Source organism: Dermacentor silvarum, chromosome 1, assembly GCF_013339745.2.
Source record: "Dermacentor silvarum isolate Dsil-2018 chromosome 1, BIME_Dsil_1.4, whole genome shotgun sequence".
NCBI classification, from domain to species: Eukaryota; Metazoa; Arthropoda; class Arachnida; order Ixodida; family Ixodidae; genus Dermacentor; species Dermacentor silvarum.
In genome coordinates, this window is record NC_051154.1 from 78,658,596 (window position 1) to 78,680,893 (window position 22,298).

At 45.6% G+C, this 22,298-nt stretch overlaps 1 protein-coding gene across 2 annotated transcripts in view; it reads right to left on the bottom strand.

Moving 5' to 3' along the window:
• LOC119431189 (zinc finger protein 236-like) overlaps positions 1-22,298 on the bottom strand; it is a 121,962-nt gene that overhangs the window by 67,814 nt on the left and 31,850 nt on the right. For both annotated transcript variants that reach the window (XM_037698663.2, XM_049670223.1), the window contains exons 5-10: positions 21,758-22,054; positions 18,137-18,273; positions 17,941-18,068; positions 13,510-13,714; positions 3,897-4,041; positions 491-574 (exon numbers count right to left, since the gene is read on the bottom strand). In XM_037698663.2, coding sequence (XP_037554591.1) covers positions 491-574; positions 3,897-4,041; positions 13,510-13,714; positions 17,941-18,068; positions 18,137-18,273; positions 21,758-22,054 — 996 coding nt within the window. The remainder of the gene's footprint in view (positions 1-490; positions 575-3,896; positions 4,042-13,509; positions 13,715-17,940; positions 18,069-18,136; positions 18,274-21,757; positions 22,055-22,298) is intronic.

The window sequence follows — 22,298 nt, forward strand, 5'->3', positions numbered from 1 at the left end:
TTGCGGCCTCTGAGCTCGCGCGCGAGCGGTGCTGGAGGCGACGGCTGACGCGGCCCTGTGGCTCGCTAAGCTCGAAACCGCGGTGGTTGGTCTCCTGTGAGACACCAAGAACCCACAAAATCTGCTTTGGAGTGTCCATATAATTGCTATTGCAATAAAACAGGTAGCAATCTGAGGTCATCAACAATAGGCTTAGTGTGGGAGACATGGGGGACATTTACGACTGTTCGCACTGCTTTCTTCTGCAATAAGTTACATGGAATTTACTTTGACTTAATTTTTGCCTCCTAGTATAGGGACCATGCCAGTGACCAGGAAAAAAAAAAAAAAAAAAAAGCCACAGAAGGTTCAGCACCGCATTATAGGCATTTTTGCCATAAGTTGCTTAGAGCACATTCAGTTTAACATTATTCTGCCTTCCACCTCTGAATAACTTTTCAGACAAGCTTCATTAACACTCCAGGATCTTGCACAAAAAGAAGTTACATACTTGTTGTAAGAGGTCCGCATTGCTCCGATTCAACAGGTCTCTTTCATCCAAGTCATCATGGTGGGTGTCCACGACAACTGAAGTCTAGACAGGGTGAGAGGAGTAAGCCAGATTATTGGTTAGCTGCTAATAGCCATTCAAGACATAGTAAACAACAAGCTCTGTTTGCACAATATACCGTATTTATTCAAATATAAGGCATATCTTTTTCCAAGAATCCTTAGCCCTGAAGTCAAGCCCCACCTTATTTATAATTGAGGCTGATTGGGCTAGTTACTGTTTTAATATGGCAACAGGCAGTGCCACATTTCTGGCGATACAGATTTTAAAGGGCAGTGCAAATGGTACCAACTATTTTGGCACGTGAGGCGGTACCGCATTTTTGCGCATATACCACATACCAAAAATTATAAATCTTTTACAGTAAAGGCAGAGTGCGGGTTGTACGCAAATTTTGCCTTGAGGTGTGGGTTCACAGCAGTGCCGATTTCACCTAAAAGTATAGGTTCAAGGTATTGTGGCGGCCGCTGACATAAAGCCACACCTCAGGAAAAACGTTTTCACCAATGCAGTTTCATCATCTCCTAGAGAACCCCACCCTCTCTCCGCCTCTCCTTGGTGAAGTTCCCTTTCTCCCTATTTCATGGTTGCCATTTTGCATTCTGGCTGTGTTAGTGATTCACTATTTCAGGCAACCCCCGCCAAGTCTGAATAATCCGTTGACTACTCTATATCACTGCATATTAGTGTGCCTATTTAAGATCTTTTAAAGTTAAGCTTTCTTTGCCTCTTCCTTTGACTTTTCCACTGCTACTGCTGCTATCGTTGCCTTGCACACCACGTCAGGAGGTGGTTCAGAGTATGTATATACATGGCAGGAGCACGATAGGGAGGAAAGGCGATGTGAGAAACTCGTTTGAACCTTTCCATTGCATAGACACAATGCCTTCTGAAGCTCCCTGGGTGCCACCACAATATCCTCTTGACTGCTGTAACCTCCCGTAAGCACTGCAGAAGATGCAGTGCTTACCTTTGTACTAACATGCAACAGTCGGGAGGGGAGGTAGGGAGAGGAGGCAGAGAATGGGTAGAACTAAACAAGTCACAAAACCAGTGGATAACACCCTTGCCATGCTTCGCTCGCAGCTCGCATGCATGGGGGGAGGGCGGGAGAGGGAAAAGGCGATGTAAGAAGGCAAGAAAACGCTACTACTAGACACGACAGCGGTTGCAGAAAAACTGAATAAATCTAAGTTCAAGGTACAGCGCAGTACGTTTCTACTATTTCTGAAAATTAAACATTATGCAAATTTGTCTAGCGGACAACTGATGCTAGGCATGCAGACGCAAAGCCGCATTAAAACACTGTAGCATCTAGGTGACACTACAAAGGCGGCCACACGTCAAATAAGCACTTCTGTGCCCCACACGGTATCTTTGCGGCTACGGCATTGCTCGAGTTCGTGGACTCAGTCCCAAACGCAGAAGCCACATTTTGACAAGGGCGAAATACAAAAACGCTCATGTACTTAGACATAGGGGCACTTTAAAGAACTACAGGGGCTCAAAATTATTCTGGTGTCCACCACAATGGCATGCCTGATAATCTGATTGTGGCCTAACACGAGTTTAACACTTTCAACCATGATGCGATGTGTGAGGAAATGGCAATGCTAACCTTCTCAGTGGTTATGAACAATTAATGGAGCAAAATAACGCCTCAAGCAAACATGTCTCGCTGTGTGTTCTGTGTACTGCACAAACAGCAGTGGTGCATGCAAGGTAATGTTTAACATCAATTCAACAATCACATATTGCACTAAATGCTGAAGAAATAACACATTTGCTGTCGACATGACCGCTCATTATCGTAAATCAAAGCAAACAGCACAGAAAGCTTTGCTTACGTTGATTCCCACAGTGCGTGGGATCCCCATAATTTTTTTTCTTGGGTCCCCCAACTGCGCCGCCCCTTATATTTGTGCAGTACCAGGAAAACAATGTCTGCTTTAAGACCATAATACATTTACATTTTTGTCTCATACTCCACAAGCAACAAATGACCACTTTGCCTCTTGATACAAGATGGTGATGTCGCACTATCAAAACTTCCATTTAAAGTAAACCAACACAGCTGCCATTGGTAGGTACACTTTACAAAGTTTATAATTAAGTTGAAAAATTAAAAGGAACATTCCCAAAATACTTTACAAAAGTCAGTATGTACAGTGTGGGGCCAATCTAAAATGGAGAAGCCAACAGCTAAGAAAGCCTAATACAAATGCAACATTTCTGTGAATTTTTTTTTTAATGCTAATAATGTGTGTTACACAGGTAATTACAGAAGAACCTCGTTGATACGATTCTTTTTTGTACAATTTCCTGGCGCGAACGTTCGTAATTGAGAACACAAAAAATCATCCAATACAGTTATGCCTGTTTTTGCAGGTTAATATGTTCGTATAATACATTTTCCGGCTGCTAGTTCCCATGTGAACAAGAAAATGGCCGCACACACTCAGTTTACGTTTCCGGAACCAGCAAATCTCCACGGGGGGCCTCACACGTCAAATTCACAACTATTGCCACGAACTCTATTGTGATAAGCGTCTTCTGTGTGGCGTAGTGCAGTTGGAAGTATACTGCATGCTTTTAATAGGCGATAACCCAAATGTGCTGCCGTTCCCTGCTGCAGGTGGTGCGAAGTGAATGTCAGGTTTCACTCTGGCATCATTTTATTTAGTAACGCCCATCAGCTCGATTTCATTTTGGCTTCCTATCGCTGCCTTAAAACACCCCACAATAAGAAAATAACAAAGCGTGCCTTGGTTCGCTTGGGCCCATTTGCTGAACACATGTCGAAGTCTCGTGTCGCAACGATTCTCGCCGAGTGGGCACGTCAAAACTTCCCACCAAAATGCCCCACCCAAAGAAGTTGCTGACCCCGGTCGAATTCTAGGAGCGTAAACATAAGCTTGCCAAAGGCGCCAAAAACAACAATGTGCGCCTCGAGTTGCTCAGGCCCCACCAGCGCGGAACATGTATATGTCTATTGCTGAAACAATTTGCGAAACGCTTTGCCTTACGTAGATGCCGACTACAGTCGAGTCTGCCAAATTTTTTAGTGACTTGGCATCATACATCTTCTTGGTAAGCTAGTTTTTTCTCGCGTTTTTTTCCAAAACATATGAACAAGGTTCTATAGTATGCATAAAAAATTGTCATGAGGCGTTCATGTCCCACCTCAGGTGTAATCATTCATGCAGCCAGCAGTAGCTGCGTGTTCCGAATGGACTATAGTGCGCAAATGCACATACTTGGCCTGCTGGAGAATGAAACAGGGCTGCACAGTCGGATCACTCCTGCAAGAAAAGCAAGCTAACATGCTCAGACCCCTGCTGCTCACCTGCTGGTGCAGACTCTTGGACAGTGACTCCAATGCTTCCTTCTTCGATAAGTTGGTTGACAGGCTCATCTGGCCGGAATGCACTCGGCTCATGTGTGCATTCAGGCTGCCCAGCCGCCGAAAAGTGCATGCGCACTCTTGACACCTGTATGCCACCCAATCACAAAATTTGTGCATTCACTTTACATTCAAGAGTCTCAAATAAATTCCACAGAGAAGAAGAGGGGAAGAGAGACAAGAAAGGCATTGAAAAGTTCTATAATTTTAATTTCGGAAAATGTGCCACAATATGTCAAGAAAATGCACTAAGATGTTTCCTTTACATTTACAATGTGTAAAAAATTTCTGTGTTCAATTTGAAGCAGCAGGCAACACAAGAAATTTGATTTCGATGGTGTTGGCTGAAATCAGTCGATCAGAGCAATGGCAGTATGGTGAACTACTGCTGTTGCACATATACCACAAGAGATTCACTTGCAGTGGCCATGCAGATAAGGCATTATCTAAAATTTCTGTAAAATTATAGGACGGCCATGTTTCTATGCTTTCTACGTACAATTTCAGATATAAATAGGCAGACCCCACGGAGGCAACACAAAAGCATGGAGAATATTTGCCCAACGACAGTCAAAATAAATTCAGAAATGTTCCGTGGGAAGCAAGCATTGTAAACGAGAAAAGACGATGGGGAAACGCTCAAGTCTCTTGCACCCCCTGATGTTGTTTTCCCCGCATGACTCTCCCTTCTCCAGTAATCCGGCTTCCCCACATAGATGTGCGCCGCAGGCAGTCGATGTAGTTGCGGAATAGTACGACAGATGGCGCGAGTGCTGCGCTGCTAACACCACCTAATGGTGGAGTTACTAGTGATCAAAAGGGAGTAGCCTCGTCCTTTTGGCTTGGGATAAGTGGTATACGCAGATGTACTGCGCGCGCGACGGCAAGTTTCGAGAAAATGTCCTGTGAGAGGCTTCAGAGAGAGCACGGGAATAGACGAACACAATCGTTCGAATGTGTCACTGTTCGCGTGACTGTACACGTGAACGATTAGGCATTGGTGTCTGGCTTTGGGTGAACATATTTGCTCGATACCCTGTCGCGGTGAGTCAAACTTCCTCAATTCATTTGCGTTTATCAGCATGTTCTGTTGGTTGTGATCCAGCTAGCTGGCATTAGTGTATAGAAAGCGCAATAAATGCCCTTTTGTTTTTTTTCCACTACTGTGTTGTCCTTCCTTTGTGCAAAAAGCACATTAGAGACCCCACAATGGCTGCCCAATGTGGAGCTCTTGCAGCATCTGACAATAGTTTTGACAGTTTGCTCTGTTCGAGACAACCTTTGTTTGAACCGAAGCTTAAGCTTAGCAAGGATTTTGGCTGCTAGCGTTGGTGCCATGCTTTCTTGAAAGTGAGGCAATGATTGCTGCGGCGAATAGCGTCGCACCTGAAGAAAGTAGTTAAGCCTTGGTATGGAACACAAGTTCGTACTGCCGGCGGACATGTAGTCACCCCACTTGGTATGCGCACACTCATAGTTAACATTCGTGGACATACGTTTCTCTCTAGCTGTCCTGTGCTTCGCAAATGTTCCCGAGACCTCATCTTCGGAATCGACTTTTTACGGGAATATGGTGCAATTATCGACCTTTGGGAGCACACCGTGACCTTCTCGACAGAGAGAGCAGCAGACAAAACCGACGACAGCCATCTCAGCACGTTTCGCATTTAGGCTGACAGCATGGCGTTACCTCCGCGTTCGAGCGTCCTCGTTGATGTCGTGTGTGACAAGTTACATGACGTGGAGGAAGTCGCTGAAGGCAACTTGTCGCTCTTGCTCACAGTAGGTATCTGTACGGCTCGCAGCCTCGCTACGCTTCGTGACGAACGTTCCACACTGCTTCTGACAAATTTTATTAATGCGTACCGTCACCTTTTTCGTTACACTGCTATCGCTTTCATCTACCCCATAATGGGTATTGCTGAATGTTTTACATCTGCATCACTGAACAATGATCTACAATCGACACCGACGGCCGCGACTACATCACTCGACAAGGTAGACATTAATTCGACACTCCGGGAGCAACAACAAATAGCGCTGCGTGAATTGCTGCTTCAATTCAAAGAATGTTTTGGCTCGTCCCATAAGGTGCGTCAGAGGCCCATCACGAAACACCCAATTATTATGTATACCGACGTCTTGCCCAGAAAACAACAGCCTTACTGAGTTTCGGCCAAAGAATGTGATGCAATACATACGCAAGTCGAAGAGATGCTTCAGGATAATGTTATACAGCCTTCCAAAAGTCCCTGGTGATTTCCGGTCATACTCGTAAAAAAGAAAGACGGAATGCTATGTTTCTGCATTAACTACAGGAGGCTTAACAGCGTGACTAAAAAAGACGTTTACCCACTGCACCGCATCGATGATTCACTCAACAGACTACGATGGGCCAAGTATTTTTCATCTATAGACTTGAAAAGGGGGTACTGGCAGATTGAAGTTGATGAACGAGATCGCGAAAAAAACTGCCTTTGTTACACAGGATGGCCTGTATGGATTCAAAGTGCTCCCCTTCGGCCTGTGTTCTGCACCTGCAAAATTCCAGAGAATGATGGACACTGTTCTCACCGGTCTGAAGTGGCATACTTGCCTATTTACCTTGATGAGGTCATATTTTCAGTGACCTTCGAAGAACACCTGAATCGTCTGAAGACTGTGCTGGAAGCGCTCAGTGACGCTAACCTCACGCTGTAGCCATAAAGATGCCACTTTGGTTATAAAGAACGTAAGTTTCTCGACCATGTTGTGAATGCAGATGGCGTTCGGCCTGACCCTGACAAGACCACTGCCATAGCCTTGTTTCCTGTTCCCCATGACAAGAAAGCAGTCCATTGCTTTCTGGGGCTCTGCACGTACTATCGCGGCTTCATTGCCAATTTTTCTAGGATTGTCGAATCTCTGACTGGCCTCACAGGAGAAGATATACCATTTGTCTGGAATGAAGAGCAGGACGTGGGTTTCACCAAGCTACGGGAGCGTTTGCAGACACCACCAGTTCTTGCACACTTTGATGAGGATGCTCATACTGAAGTCAATACCGATGCCAGCAACGTGGGTCTTGGCGCCATTCTGGTACAACACCAAGAAAGCACAGAGAGCATGATAGCTTACGCCAGCCGTACTCTCTCACGCGCAGAAGTAAACTACTCCACCTCGGAGAAAGGGTGCCTCGCTGTAGTATGGGCCACCATGAAGTTTATGCCTTACCTATACGGTCGCCCCTTCAATGTAGTGACTGACCATCATTCATTCTGCTGGTTAACCAACATACAAGAGCCCTCTGGGCGACTCGAACGATGGAGCCTTCGTCTGCAAGAATTCGATCTTACCATTGTATACAAATCAGGACACAAGCATGAAGATGCTGGTTCCTTGTTGCAAGCACCCACCGAAATTTGTGATCCAGACACTGAGGATGACAGCGGATTCCTTGGGGCCCTCACCGCTACGGACTTGATCGCACGACAGCGCGAGGACGCCGAAATCCGCGCAATCATCGAAAATCTCGAAGGACGCAACTCTCCCATACCTCCATGCCTTTCTCGCAGTCTCTTGTCTTTCTGCCTCCAATGTGCTGTCTTGTATAAGAAGAACTCGAACAGCAACGGCAAACTGTACCTTCTTATCGTACCTACTGACTTGCGCGACGACATTCTTCTTGCCTGCCATGGCAAGCCCACATCTCGTCACTTAGGTTCCTCACAAACTCTCGCCAGAGTTCAACGGGCGTACTACTGGCCCAAACTGTCGGCATCTGTAAAGCGCTACGTAAAAGGTTGTCGTGAATGTCAACGCCGCAAATCCCCTCCACTGAAGTCCGCGGGGCTGCTGCAGCCGATCACACCACCTAGGGCACCGTTCGATCAAATAGGACTGGACTTATCGGGAATTTTCCATTGTCATCCGCCGGGAACAAATGGATCATAGCAGCCACAGACTACTTACCGAGACAAGGGCTCTACAATATGCTACAGCTGCATAGGTTGCCCAGTTTTTTATACACCAGATCGTTCTTCGACATGGCGCCCCGTCATGCATGATCACTGACAGAGGCACAGCTTTCACAGCCCAGCTGATTGACGACGTATTCAAGCTAAGTACACGAGCCATCGCAACACCACTGCATATCATCTGAAGACCAACGGGTTGCCAGAACGATTGAACAAAGCCATCACTGACATGTCATCCATGTACGCAGATGTACAGCCAAAACGAGGGATCACGTCCTACTGTACATAACATTTGCGTAAAACACTGTCATCCAGGAAACAATGCGATTCACACCGTTCCACCCCGTTTAAAGACGTGAGGTTCAGACCATGCTGGATGCGATGCTTCCACACTATTACGACGCGTTGCTCACCCCTGACGCTGAGCAATTTACGCAGTACGCTGAAGGAGCTCGCCAATTGGCAAGCCATCACATCATGCAACAGCAGAGTAGATGCACGTCGCTATAATCTTCGCCATCGCCAAGTTGACTACCAGGGTGATAAAGTTTGAGTGTGATACGCCGGTTCGCCGCCAGGGGTTGTCAGAGAAGCTGCTCAGTCACTACATTGAACCCTATTAAGTGCTGCGTCGCGTTAGTGACGTGAACTACAGATGCTCCCGGATAGTGCCATATCGCCCCAGTGTCGAAAGCACCACTCGGAGATAGTGCACATTGTACGACTCAAGCCTTATTTCACGTGACAGCGCGACGTCTCAACTTTATGACTTTCCTTTTTTTTTCTGTACGCCCCCCCCCTGTGCATACTTTCTGTTCGTGCCCTCTTTTTTCTCTCTCCCCTACATCCACTTACACAAACATCGGGAGGATACCCGTTTTTTTCAGAGGGGGAAAATGCCAGCACGTCACCAGGTGCGGCGAGTGCAAGCCAGCACTCAGGCAAGGAAAGAAGAAGAAGTTGTTTTTGGGGTCGGCCATCTTCTTGGCTAGTGCTCGTGGCTGCTGGTGCAGTACTTCTTGTGTACTACAGACCTTCTGTAGCACGTGACAATATATTAATGTCATGAATCTGACCTGCCTCACACAAGCAGCGACCTTTATCAAGGGAAGATGCAAGAAAATGTGTCTTCTATTTCATCAGGCCTTAAAAAATGCAGTGTGAAATCACTGAAAGCATTGTGTGCACCTTTGCCCTGGTCGTCTGCATCACATGGTAGCGCTCTCACTGCTGCCATTTGCAGCACTGTTCTCTAGTGCGCTGCTGGCATCTTACGATAGCCGCCCAATGCCTGTTGTGGCCTGACACCAGGCACTCCGATACCATCTGGGATGGTGGGTCCCTTCCACTCGGATGCTGTGTGCAGCGAACAGGGTAGAACAACCTCACAGAGCTCATGTCTACTCGTGGCTGCCTGTTTTGCACCCATTTTTGGTGTTGTTTTTGAATGCCAGATGTTGCAGTGACTCATTAAGCCTAAGGCTTTTCAGAGCTGCCTATCACACGTGGAAGGGACACAACCCCGGTGGAGCATGGCATTGAGGTGTTGCACTTCACTTACCTCATTCTAGTTGGCCTCACATAAATTGAAATTACTCGTCTGACCACAGAAGGCAAGCTTTGTTCACGTGAACTTAGCGTCTCAGTAGCCACCCGATATTTTGATAGCTGAATTGAACATGGTACAATGTGGGCACCATGCATGCGTACTGTATTTTTGCGCGTATAACCCGCACCAAAAATTCAAAAACGTTAACAGTAAAGTTGGGGTGCGGGTCATACGCGAAGTTTACTTGGAGGTGTGGCTACAAGGCACTGCGGTGCGGCTTCACGGCAGCGCGGCGCACGGTACCGTGTAGCCACACCTCGAGGCAAAGTTCTCCGCCATTTACAGTTTAGGCCACTTATAACGTAACCGCTTATAGTGCAGGACCGGATATAACACGGTCTTTTCAGAGTCCCGTTAATCTTCCCATAGCACTCTATGTAGTGCGTATTGCTTATAGTGAAGTTGCAGGGGGACGAAATACCGGTTACAGTGCGGCTGCCTGGGAGTACGGAAGTCAGCTGAGACGGCGAACGCTCCCCTCAAATGGGCACCAGAATTATTCGTGCACCACAGCACGATGCACACAGTGCGAGTCGTGAAATATCGCGGGCGCAAGCGCATAGCGAGCGAGGGCCATGAAACTGCCCACACCGACCAACCCTCGCTTCCCGATAACGGCAGTAAACGAAACTTCAGGGAGCGGGCGGAGCCAGCACGGTGACAGGCGCACGTAGAGACCGTGGAAGGTGAGGGAGGAGGGCGGCAGGGAAGCGGATTTGGCCTCTGCAACTCCGCCGCTTCGGTGGCTCCCCTCGCTCTCCCTCTCAACTCCTTCGTAGCTCCCTCACCTTCAGCTGTCACCGTGCGCGCCCGCCACCATGCCGGCGCCGCTGCCCCAGCCGGCCCGGCGCCAGCGCCCTGAACTTTCGTTTTGTGCCATTATCGGGAAGCGGGCATCTGCCGGCGTGGGCAGTTTCGTTGGCCGGACTGGGACAGCGCCACTGCTTGCGGTTCTACGCCGCAGCCGCAGCGTGCGAGGTCAACACGTGACTAGAAAGTAGTGGAAGCATAAATGAGAAGGGCTCACTGCCATTTTATACGCGTGGTTACGGTAGCGTGGCTAAGACGTCAGCACGTACACGCATGTTCCGGCGCAACGCAGAATCGGCAAACTTGCCATTTGAGAGAGGGTGAAATCTCCACCGCATTTTTTTCTTTTTTTTTTGGTCAGTTCGCACGCGACATTGAGGGGTCTCTCCTAAGCTTTTACTCTATGGCGGTGCTGGAGCAATGCCGGTCGGAGGCGCCGCCGCGTGATTTGGCGCGCTGCAGAGAGCATTGTTGGTGCATGGTATGTTCGAATTAACCGTCGCAAATGATTTCGCATTCGAATTACCAGGCGTTTTTGCCCATTGGAATACACATAACTTTGACGGGACCACAACGTCGGTTCGAATTAACCGGAAGTTCGAATTAAGCATGTTCGAATTACCGAGATTCGACTGTAAATTGAATGCAAACGTTCTAGCTGCATTCCTCGACTGTCATATACGCGTGGCAGCTTGGTGCACATGTTTTGCATATGTGCGGGCCTTGAAAATTGTTGCTTTGGTTATGGTGCGGTGCTGCTTATAGTGCGGATATTCGCGACTCCGGGGACTTACGTTATAAACGGTCTACACTCTAGTTTCATTTTCTCCTAGGGAATCCCACCCTCTCCCCACCCCTGCGTGTTGAAGCTCCCTTCTCCCCTCCTTCATGGTCGTCCATTCTCCTCCTCTTTACAGGTCGACATTTTGCGAATAGTTCCCCATTCCCGCAGTGCTCCCTCGGTCCACGCGAAGCGCTTCGCGATACAGAGGAGACAGAAATCGCCGTTGCCCATGCAAGGCTGCTCCGGCCGCACTCTCATCCTCTGTCGCGTGAATGCTAGCTGCGCTTGCTAAGTGATACGATTCCCGTCAGATGTCACGTGGTTGATTCCTCCGCGATCATGTCCGTCGTATGTGAATTCAGCTTTATCAGCATCGCTGAAGAGGGTGGAACAGAGCCGCTGGCCGAAGATACTACGTGGACGAGTTGTGCACGCGTGGATAGACTGTTTTTGCAAATATTTGAGCATTGTTGCATGAGTTATCTCCACGGGTTATATGCACGGATATTTTATTTCTGTCCCGGCTGTTGTAATTGGGGGTGCGGGTTACCCATAGGCGGTGGCGGGTTATACGCGGGAAAATACGATAATTGCTCGCCCTTGCACTTCATACATCAGTGTTTTTCGAGTCCGTTGAGGGTTCACAGCATGAGTGCGGAGTCATCACTTGCTTGCTGCCCTCTGCACATCGTCTGCAGTGCCATCTGCTGCCTGGACAATGAAAAAGCCATCCCAGGCAATAGAGATGACCATGGAAGATTCGGCGCAGTGGCCACCTCTGTTGGCTCGCAACGCTTGGCAGCTGGGACAGAAGCCAGCAGTCACCAGCAGCTGCTGCGGCTCTCTCGGCAGGATGCAGCATCGGTGCGAGCGACGCTTGCTTGTGCCAACTACCACATTGCCGTTTCCGGAATCCTGGCCTAGAGTTATGCTGTCGAGTCTGCAGACATGCCGTTTGCATAGTTGCGGCTGCGAGCAGCAAATGCCAGCGGTGCACCCCAGAGACACTGTCAGTGCACGTGCCATGGACAAAAGTGCATAGAGATTTCCTCGGCCCAGCCACTGCTACATGTACTACCTCTTGTTCATGAAGCACGCGTTGGTGTTAGACCGTGTGGGATGTTTTCGCGGAGTATGTAGTGATTTAAGGTTGGGGGGATCGAGCGTCCCCACATCATTTATGCATAAACAATTTGGGCCTGATGCTGTAATGAAAAAGCATCTGTCATTCCAAAGCTTATTTCACACAGGTCTATAAGCAGCCTGCTCAAACTGAATACTGGAGCAGCATTGTGATTTATTCTGGAAAAGGCATGCGAAACAAACAAGGTAGAGAATGAAGACTTTGTCATACCTCCTTATTTGTTTCCAGAAAAACTCAGTACTGACTTGCAGAGTTCACCATTTTTTTTTCTCTCTCCCTACGTCCCCTTTTCTCTCTCCCTTCATACCAAGTAGGTATGAATGAATGTTCAAACCACATTAATCATATGCTACAAACTGTACACAGTAGACTTCCGTTAATTGAACTCCGGTTAATTCGATCCCAACCGAAGGTCCCGGCTGGCGCTTATACATTTCTATGAGCCCAAACTTTCGTTATTTCTGTCTCAAAATTGGCCTTCAATTGAAACTTGGCTAATTAGCATCGCCGTCATACAGCCATATTATGCGGTGGAGCATACCAAGAATGGAAAGGGGCCACTGTCATGGGACGTATTAGAAATTTTTTAATTATGCAGCTTGCATGCGTGCGCAGTCTCCGGTCATAGTACGAGCACCTAGATGCCTAAAAGGCATACTAACAGCCATTCAGAGCTGTTTCTGATGTTGCTCAGAAAAACCGTCTGTGTTTTGGGAAAGCTAGAGAAAAGGAAGGCGGTAAGATGAAAGAGCTCCGAAAGTCGAGGGGACATTTAAAGCCAACAAAAGAGCTATTTCAAAAAATTAATTAAAAAAAATACTTGGAAACACTACCAGTAAATTTATTAGGCGTCTTGGTGCTCGTACTGTGACCGGAGAAGGTGCATGAGCGTGTGTAAATTAAGGAACCCGTGCTATGTCCTGCAAAAGTGGCACCTTCCCCCCCCCCCTCCCTGCTCAATAAGCTTCACCGCATAACACAACTGTATTGCGGCGAAGCTAACTTTAAAGGCCCTTCTGCCAGAGTTTTAGAGTTTTTTTTTTTTTTTTTCTTTTTGCCTTTTGTTTACTTCGACCCACTGGATAATTCGACCAGTATCATCGGTCCCGTCAAGAACAAATTAACGGAAGTCGACTTTATGATGGTCAGAATGATTTATAAGTAGGGTGTGCCAATTACTTGAAACTTGTTGCTTTGACGCTTAAGAGGTAGCACAAATAAATGGCAAAGAATGCGATTATGCTTGCACACACCTGAACATGGGTGTGTTCTGGTCACTGGGTGGCGCTGAATGAACCCTCTGGATGTGGGCACGCAGGTTGCCCCTTTGAGAGAAAGCAGCTGAGCAGAACTCACAGCGGTGTGGTCTCAACCCACTGTGTTTACTCAAGTGAATTTGGAGAGCTCCTTTCTGATTGAAGGTCTTGTGGCAAATCTTGCACTCAAAGGGTCGCTCTCCTGCACAAAAGGATATTCAGCTCATCACAACCCATTGTCACAATATACTAGCACCAATATAATTTGAAGACATTTCTGTTGAGTTGTAGCAAATATTTTTTTTGACAGTTGCAACTCTTTTTGCTGATTAGCCCACAATGAATGTGTATACCATGTTTGCACAAATCAACCACGAATATAATGTGAAGGGAAGCTTATGGCCCAAACTCTGCTTAGATTATCCTGTACTCTTTTTGGATTATTTTGCACGCACAGCCAATAGTGGTCCCTTACTTAGGTTTCACTAGATCTAAAATGCCCTAATAGTGTTGTAATTATAATGGGAACTAAGGGCACAGAATATGTGACCATAGCCGTGGTCTAAAACAGAATACTTTAGCAAACCATGACAGGCAGTCTGCTACACTTATGCATGCCCGTGCAGGGCCAATACTCAGACACGCACCAATAGACAGGCACACACCGGTCGGTCCTGTGAAGGCCCACATCATGGTAACAAATCGCACATCATGTTACCATGCCATGCTCCACCAAGGGACCAAATGCACATGCACCATGGTATCAGCATCAGCAAAGACTCTGTGAGCATGCACTGCAATTATAGGCCTGGCCCCATATCCTTTGTTGTGCTCCCACTTTCTTGCAGAACACAGATGACTAAGAATAATCACAGTGCAAAGCCTCACTGTTGTGCATTTCATAGGTCCCTCCATAAGAGGTCCATGGTGTTTTTTTTTTGTTTTTTTTTAAAGATTATTCAATAGAAACCATGTCATGCGATGACATGCCATGTCAAAAAGGAGAATGTTTGCCGCTCTGTCAGATGGTAATGGACGTATGACCTTTACCATACCATGCATGTCAGTGTACATTGTCACATCTAAGTGGGTACACAACTCAAATTGAAAAAAATATATATATAATAATTTTTTTTTTCATTACTTCTACATCTGTTGGTAGGAAACATTTTGCTGTTAAAACAAGCTAACAAATACACACATGCATTTCGATGGAGCTATCAGGCAAAACTTACTTTATTTCTTTATAACCACCCTTTTGTTTAGCAAGAACACTTTTCTGTATACTATTTCCACTTACCTACCTTACCTAACATTTCAATAAAAACAGTTACACAGCGTCAAATCTGAACTCATCTGTCATACTGGTATTCCTTAAGTGAATTTATCATTAGGAAACTGTTCATTTGACTTCAGATTTTACTTGTTGCAATTACAAAACGAAACATCACACAAGTTTGTTTTCTTTTTTCTGTTTATCAAACCTTCATTGAATTCAATGCCCTACTGTAATATCTAAATGGAATACCATGATGTGCACAAATGGCATTTTGTCAATTTATTTCACCATACTAGTCATAAGCTCAAAAATCTGGATGTTTCAGCAAGAAAAACTTGTTTTTCATCTGTGTAAAGTGAAACCCCGGTTATGCGGCCCCCGATTTAACGATGGATTAGTGATGTCCCAGTTAACTCCCCACAGAAACAATGCTTTAAAGACCTTGATTATATGATGCGAGTTTACGCACGTCCTGTCTCATTCGACAGCCTGTGCAAAAAACGGGCAAGTTTGCACTCGGTTGTGCAAAGCTTAGGCACAGCGAAACTGTCGATCTTAAAGTCTTACTGGCTGCTACTGCTAGGTATTAACTTGGTTGCTGCTAGGTCTTAACTTGGTTTAACTTGATTACCCATGTAGGAAGGTATTCTCGAGCAATCATTTTCGGAGGTACCTTCCCTTTTGCGACATTTCGCGTGACTAGCGCTGGACGCGTCGGCGCCTACGAGTGACAGCGTTCCTGGCATGCCACAAACGCAGGTAGGCTAACCAAGGTTGGCACAGTGCCAAGAATGCTGTAGCTTGCCGACGCTGACTGCGTTGGTGACATTTAGCGTGATTAGCGCTGGATGTGTCGGCACCTAAATGCGACAGCATTTAGGTGCATGCCACAAACACAGGCAGGTTAACCAAGGTTGGCATAGTTCCAAGAACGCTGTTGCTTGCCGCCGCCGAACGCGTTGGAGGCTAGCCGCTCGATATCAATCGGCCAGTTTTTTGTTTTTTTTTCTCCTGGCTCAGCGCGCCACGCAGAGAAGAGAGGCAGGGGTCGGGAAGGAAGGGAGCTGGCAGGTGCCATGGCTACGGCGCGGCAGTTTCTTGATACGAACCACAATTACGGCTGGTTTAACAGCTTCGCTGTTAAAACTGCGACGCCAACAGCAGACATGCGAGAAGTGCTGCCAGCCTCCAGCAGCTCCCTTGCAGCACTGTCCCCTCTGTCAAGAGAGGGGGAGTGCCCTTTCAAATGTGAAAAGCTAAATGGTTTCCGAGCTTCCTCCTAACTTCATTTTTCCTTCCCTCACGTTTGTGGCCCCCTCATTGTCTGTTTCTCTTCCCGATCTCCGTATTGCTGGCACCGGCCGCCTTAATCCCATCGTTGTTTTTTGTCTTGACTGCCCCCCCTTGCTTTTCTGGGTTTTTTTTTTTTTTTTCGATCCAAGCTCGCTATCTTCACACAGTGCCAGGAGCGCTGCCAGCCACATACTTCGACATGTGCCGTGCTGAGTCTCGAGAACGTGAATCTATCTTCGAAAGTTATCACCTGCGAACACCGCCCCTGCACACATAAAATGCAAGAAAACATGCAAAGATTCAACTAATAAGCTACCCAAAGGCATGCAGATCGTATTAAAAATGCGTGTATACACACACAGTTCAGAGCTTTCCGTCTACATGCGAGCATACAGGATTTCTTATGCCACAGATGCTCCTGTACCTGTGCCTAGATTTGCAGATGTGCTACACAGCATCGACAACATTCGGAGGTTTGTTTGCGCAGGTAACACCGTAGGTAGCCTACTTGCGGACATTGCTGTACTCAAAATGAAGCTCTCGCTGCGGGGCTATAAGAAACTGAACGATTTTTAAAAGTGTGTCATTGAAAAAAAAAAAACATTTTAGCATGCTGGCAGGTGTGGTTTGCAGCACCTCAAATAAAATGTGACTGGCATCTGTACTGCAGAATTATTTTACCGTTAGCTTTTTTTTTTTTTTTTTTGGCAGTTCTCATTTCTGAGTGCTGCAGAGTAATAGCCTATACCTTAACTCTTTCCCTACCATGGGGAAAATGGGTGTCTTTTGTAGGTTACGCCAGATTTTATTTTTTTTTTTTCTGAAGGAACTACTGCACTCAATATTTTATGTAACACCTAAGCAAAAAGCAAAATGATTGTACCTGTCACGCATAAAAGTTTTAACAACATATGTGTCATAAAAAAGATATATATTTCCAAAATCAAGATTGTGGGATAAAATTGAACAAAGTATGTAAAGACATGCTTGTATCTACAAACAAAAAGATGTTATGAAAATTATGATATATATGAAATGTACTGCCGTCTAATAGGCACTATCTCCGAAAAAATCAAACTTTTTTGTTCAACAGGTATTCCGCTACAAAATTTAACTGCAAGCACTACAGTTGGGCGTGCCGAGCTGCGGCCGCTGATGTTCCGGGCTCGTTTGCGTCATCGTAGCTTTCAGACTCAAAGTCCAACGAAAAGACAGCGTCCTCCGACTCACTGCTATTTGATGCATTGATAAGATCAGCCGCAGAGGCAGCGGAATCCCGATATCTGCAATCTCCCGAAGCGTGCACACTGCTTCTGGAGCTGGATATTTTTGCGTTCTGCTTTGACGATCGCGAAACTTTGGAGCGCGTTTAAAAATCACCACCTGGAGGGAAAAAAGGGAACTGCTTAGAAAACTAAAATAAAGTTCTCTTCCTTCACGTACGATAGCGCAGTATGTCTGTGAGCGACACGGAAGGTCTCGAAAGCGGCGTTTCAAACCATTGACAGCGGGCTAATGATGCCCAACGGGCACGGTACGAAAAGAGTTAAATTGAAACTACTCGCAACAATACTTGCAATTACAGACATAATATTTGTCGGTTGGAATATATGCCGCCCGGATTCTACGACATTCTTGCGCAGTCCCGAGAAAGTTGTATCACCGAGATTTCGCTGTATAAGGTGTGATGGCCGATACCCAGATAAAGCCAGTATGTCAAAGGGCATGTCATACATCACAAAATTAGGATCTTGGAATATTATTTGAGCACTGCACAGGCCAAACAAAATTAACAAGAGCATTAATGATTCCTATGCAGTAACCATAACGTTTCAAATGGGATTTTGGAGACATACCTGTGTGTATCCGGATGTGCCTCAACAGCTGACTGGGCTTCTGAAACTGCTTCTTGCATGTTGTACATTTATGAGAAAATGATGAGCGATCAATATTTTTCTTGTATGTTCGATGAGAGAGGGATGCCCTGAAAATCAAAAATTATAAATAAGGAATCCTTTTGCACTAATAAAACTGAGCGTTAGGCGTTCTCACTTAATTTTGTAGTGCATTTTCATGTGCTCCTTAAGAAGTGGCTGCTTGCAGAACCTTTGGGGGCACTGGCGGCAGAAGTAGTACTTGACTTTAGAAAGCTCATCCTTGTGCTCCTGGGCATGGCGGTCAAGGCGTGCCTGCATGGTACATAGTGCAAAACTGTCGAGTATCTTTAATGCTTTATTGCAGCTGCTGTAGTGCAAGTATGTAGTACTATTAGAGGCAACCTAAGCAACAGAACGTTCAACAGACTTGTGCATGAAATCGCTGGGGATTTCATGCACAATCAACTTCCACTACTTAGACACTGGCTGACATAACTTTTCACTCAATTTTATGGAGTTCAAAAGTTCCAGCGTGTTTGCAAATTTCTATGCTGGCCAAAAGCTCTAAAATGCCTTATTTTAGGTAAAAGAAAAAGAATCAGCAGCATGCAATATGTAAGCGCATCAGCCTCACCAACTGTATAAATAGAGAGTTTCCTTAATCTATAGAGCAAATTCAAGGCTGGCACTGTACCTGCCACGTGCGCACAATAATTTTCTGAGGGGCCCTTTTACAGCAAAATCAAACCATGCACGTTGCATAGCCAGCAATGCCTTTCTGCTCGCTTGCTCTCCCACCTCCATTATTGCCAAGCTTCCTGCCATACCATTTTACTCTTGCGGCTTTAATGGACACTGCTCTTCAGCAGATTATTTGTCAAACCAATCTAGAAAATGTTCAGAATACATACAAACATTAAGGTCATCTGCACAGTTCCCATTTGCCAGTGCCCTATATTTCAAACTTAGTCAATATGAATCTGTTCCACATGTCCTACTAATGATAAATTAATAGACCCTTTACACGAAATAACCACACCTCCACCTTTACATTACCAATCTGTACAAATGCTGTCAGATATAAGTGTAGAAATAAAATTACAGCAGCAGCAATGACTAATTGCAAAGCACTACACAAAAGCTGCTTTTCATTTAATGCCACTTATTTATTTCAAGGCCTAAAGGGACACTAAAGAGAAACACTGCATTAATTTAGACTGATTAAGTATTCCTTGAAATGTATATTTTTGTTAATTGCACAGTGATACGTTGATTATTAGAAGAGAAAATGAAGGTCCAAGTTTCATTTTTTTAACATTGTGTTGAAGCTCCACCGCCAGTACGTCAGTGCGACATGACAGATTTCAAAGTATTTTTTCTTATTTGGGCCATTGTGGCTAAGTAAATGTTCTTCCAACTTGCCAAGTTTCGTTATGGGCTCCTTTAGAATACAACATAGTCCATCTTTAAGGATAAAACATTAACCAGGCCCCAGCAGATGCCTTCAAAATCCATAACGTCACAGCGAGCTCGTGAAGGAACTTCAGTCGCCACCCATCTTTTCTTTTTGCGTATATTCTGGCTTACTAAGCCTCTACTCATGGTAAGTACAGTTTTATTTGTATTGCAGATGGGTAATTTACTGATATATATATATATATATATATATATATATATATATATATATATATATAAGCCTCTACTCATGGTAAGTACAGTTTTATTTGTATTGCAGATGGGTAATTTACTGATATATATATATATATACAGTTCAAATATTTCACCCTTTAATGCCCCCATAAGAAAATTCTGCATGGCAAAGGGTAACAACTGTGGATACTAAAAATCAACCACTTGAAATACAGATTCAACAAAGTAATTTCATGACACAGTTTCAATTTAATGAAGTTTTCGGCTATTTCAAGCATGTAGTTGTATGGCTGATAAATCTAGCAAAAAAGCTATAAAAATGTCAGCGAAGGAAAAAGTTATTTTGCAAGCGTCCATCCGCATGAAACGTTCAAGCGGTAGAAACATGGTCGAAGCACGCGTGAGGGATGCAGTATGCAGTAAACAGCGCTGCACTATTTCTCAAACATATACTGTGGAGGAGCAGCTCGGAGCGCGTGGAGAAACACGAGAGCTGCCGATTTCTTCAGCGCAAGGGGGGTGGGGAAGGCGTGAGCCACTGCTAACGTGATCAAGCACGCAGTAGACGAGGTGAGGGAGGGAGGGGGGGGGGTAAGGAGGGTCAGGAGATACACGCCTATCCACCCTCTCCCCCTAGCAAGTGGCTCCTTTCCTCTACCCTTGCTGTAGCTGCGCATGGTGAGCATGGCTCTTCATATGCGGGCCACATGCCGTATTTAAGAGGTAATCTTCGGCAAGTCCAAAGGGCAAGTAAAGATGGTTGGTGAATTGATGCGCATTTTGTTCTGGCACGTCTAGTGTTGGCAGTCGTATAATCTGAAGTTTCGGAGGCACCGTGCGAAGCGTTCGCTCGCATTGCGACAGCAAGTGTTCTTGGTCATCAAGTTAGATCTTTGCCTTAGCGTGCGTGATGCCGATAATACTATGAACCTTACCTCGTGCAGTTGTCTCTTCGCTATTGCCATCAATGCTCTGCCTTTCTGGCGAAGCCGCAACATTTTTTTTTTCTCAGGACGAATATCCTAATCTTTTTGCACTTTTGTATTTAACTTGAATGCGCCATCTGATGACGGCTGGCGCACTAAACATGGTCAACCATGGCGTCCAAAATTTACAGCATGTGACATAACATGCTAATCTCGGACGCCGTGAGCACGCCAATGCATTGCTCTCTGCACTATCTGCACCGCATGCGCTGGCACTCATAACCACACTATTATGGCCAGACCTTCTTGCGATTTGTTCGTTAGTGATACTGACAAGGTACTATCCACCAGCAATGTCCTGGGAATTTGTTAAATGATTTTTACTGCGGAAAATTTAAAACCTCGAATTACCAAAATTCGTGACTTTTTCACTGCAAGTACAACTTCTGTATAACGAGGTTCAAGTGTACTGAGAAAAACAAGCAGCAAAATTTTATAAGCTATGCCTTCTTTTCTTTCTTTATTTCTTTATTTTTCTTACAAACAAAGTTAAATGAAATGAGCATCCATACATGCCCCCCCCACCCCCAAGGGCTTATAACGGGTGTCTCGGCTAACGTCAGCCAAGCTGTTCAAAAAGGTTGGTGTAATACTATATGATTATGACCCCTATGATGTTCGGCCATCAGTCTTCTTCTGCCACCAAGATCATTTTTGTGTGCGAAGTACTTAACTAATTATAGAAGATCAATTATATAACTTTTTATAATTAAGGGCATGACTTTCGATGGGAAACCTGTTAGTGCATCTTAAACATCCCAGTAAGACTTCAGCGTGCTATGTCCTGCATTTTCAACGTACTATGTCCGGAATAATAAATTTTTCTGCAGCTTAGTAGTAGCATATAAAATACAAAACGTGCCACGTAATTATGACACTATTGGCCCCAAAAGTAATTTTAAGGAACAAACTCCGCTCATTGCCCGACTTGGCAATAGCTTGGTCATTGAATTTTAATGCCCTCTACATTAGGAAGAATAAGCTGACAACAACGTTGCGCCTGTCATTACAACATATGAAAGCAAGAACAACTTCAAAGAATGTAAAGTTGGCTTACCTGGCATACGCTATAAAAAAAGATTTCTCCCTACTCATACTACACAAAGACTAGTGTAAAGAAAATGACTATAAAAATATGAAGCATATCCACTTGAGCTTGCCTGTGTACTAAACTCGTCGCCACACTCAGCACATATCAGGTTCTCCTCCTTCTGGTGCAGCATCAGGTGTGCCTTGAGGCTGGCCAGGCGTGCAAACGATTTGCCACACTCTGGGCAGGATGGCTGTCCCGGACCTGGATGAGTGGCCATGTGCAACCGAAGGTTCAACTCCTGGTTGAAGGATGCTTCACACCGTGAGCACTTGAAAGGTTTGTCTTCAGCGTGTGCTCGCTCATGCCGCTGTAGCTGGCTCCACTTTGGGAACTCCGTGCTGCAGACGCTGCACTTGAATGGGCCCTGCAGAGTAGATAGAGTTAGTTCTGCACGGCACATTTAACTTTAACAAAGATGAGATCACATAGGAGCTGCTTGTGCTTTAAAGCTCACAAGCAAGCTGGAAAGCGACCACTAGAAAAGCTGCTCACAGATTTTCATCACATATCAAATAGCAAAAATGAGTCATGTGCTGTGAAGCATCATTCAAGCATGACATACAAAAGCAGTACAGTCGGGCCCAGATATAGCAAACTCCTTCAATGCC